This window comes from Uloborus diversus, chromosome 10 (genome assembly GCF_026930045.1).
Source record: "Uloborus diversus isolate 005 chromosome 10, Udiv.v.3.1, whole genome shotgun sequence".
NCBI lineage: Eukaryota > Metazoa > Arthropoda > Arachnida > Araneae > Uloboridae > Uloborus > Uloborus diversus.
In genome coordinates this window covers 125,791,872-125,793,604 of record NC_072740.1, presented here as the reverse complement: position 1 = coordinate 125,793,604, position 1,733 = coordinate 125,791,872, and the positions used below count along the sequence as shown (strand labels likewise).

General features: G+C 38.4%; 1 protein-coding gene across 1 annotated transcript in view; it reads right to left on the bottom strand.

Annotated features, from left to right (window-relative positions):
* The window catches only part of LOC129231170 (uncharacterized), a 1,476-nt gene extending 1,145 nt beyond the window's left edge, over positions 1–331 (bottom strand). Inside the window, exon 1 of the mRNA XM_054865418.1 lies at positions 16–331. Within this exon, the coding sequence (XP_054721393.1) occupies positions 16–331 (316 nt within the window). The remainder of the gene's footprint in view (positions 1–15) is intronic.
* Between the last annotated feature and the right edge of the window lie 1,402 nt (positions 332–1,733).

Genomic DNA, 1,733 nt, shown 5'->3' with positions numbered 1-1,733 from the left:
AGGGACCCAACCTACCGTCAATGACGCCATACATGCTTGAAGACGGACTTGTGGATTTTCGACGTCTTGACGGGTCCTTGGGTGATGTGCGGCTGTTACTTGGCTTGGTTTTTTTCTTTGGGGATGATCTTGGAGACATTTGTGGGGATGGTCCATTTGATGGAGGTGGTGATGAGTTGTGAGATGAACTGTGATGGCTATGGGGTGAACTGCGGTGGCTATGAGGTGAACTGTGGTTGCTGAGTGATGGGCTGCGAGGAGACGGAATTGGCATTAGTCTTTTCAGTTCTTTTGTGCCAACCTTTATATCCTTTCCAACCTTGATGGCCATTTTGGAAACTTTCTCTCCTCTCAAAATCAATTTTTTCATCTCGTTTATTTTTTTTTTACTTGGCCGCCTCCTCGCAGTTTGGTTTCTTCTGGATGTGGGTGAGCCAATATTTAAAACAGATGGTGATGTTGAAACGCGTGGTGATCGGCGAGGTGATTGTTGAATGGGGGAGAGGGCGGGGGACTGTGTGGGAACCGGAGATTGAGCAGTGGTCTGCTCTTCCTGAAGTGCTTGTTCTTCTTCCGCTTCAGAGTTTCCATCTTGAGCAGGCACTGAAAGACGAAATTAATGATGAAAATATGAATCTATACAGAGTTCTCACACACAGTTAAATATTTATAAAAACCGTGCTCTCGCGCTAAGCGCCAATGTCTTATCTACAGCAGAGTTCAAAATGAGAAATTTCCGCTTACAGCGCCCCCATGTATTTGATTGATATGCAAGTTAATGACATTTTTAAAATTATTTCTCATTGACAAATTACCGTAAAACATTGTATTTAGGTGAAACATGTGACAAAAAACCACCTTGCAACCGCAACTCAATTTTGACCAAAAGTGCAGATACGGCGTTTGTGCTTGGCACGGCAGTTTAGGGAACACGTTGACAATTGAGGCATGGAGAAGCAAAAGGATGTTTGTGCTAAAATTTAAAGAAATTTTAGATGACCAGTACAAATGGAAGGTGAATCCCTGCTGTGGGTCAAGATATAATATTAGCAGCCCCGGTAGATGCTTCTATACAGCATGATTCAGAAAAAAATCAATTTAACCCAACCAAGGATCGTAACTTGAAACGCGTTTTAATCAAAATTTGATTATGTCCACTTATATCCTTTGCTTCTAATTGCCTCAATCGGGGATCACACATAACTGCGGGGTCACAGAAAGCTTTATGCGGTAGAGTGTTCTATCAGAGTCCATAATTGATGGAGTACATTTTGAATTCATATAAAAAGTTGAATGCAAACATAGTCTTTTGGTTAAAAACTAAGCATAATAAAATTGACTTATTTGATATTAAAAAAACCACACTTCAAAGACTGCTGATCCGCGTCGTAAAGTCAAGGGATTCTGCATTGGAGAAATACTTTCCTCCAATGGTAAAGAACTGATTTTTTAACTTTTTTTTAAAAGCTTTTAGCAGCTTTTATTGAAATCTTATTCATTAAATAACGAGTATTTTTTATTTTTCAAGTAAACTATTTCAAAGTATTTAGTAGGGTCAGGTGGGGGAAAGTGGTCAATGGGGTAAAGTGGTCAAACGTCAAATAAATAGTTATAGCATGGAAATAAATGTTCGAAAGAATGAAAATTTTATTTTAGAGTAGGGCAGTTAGAAACTACATTTTAAATATAAAATTTTACATTTGGAAAAATTTTATTGGTAAGAAAAATATTTT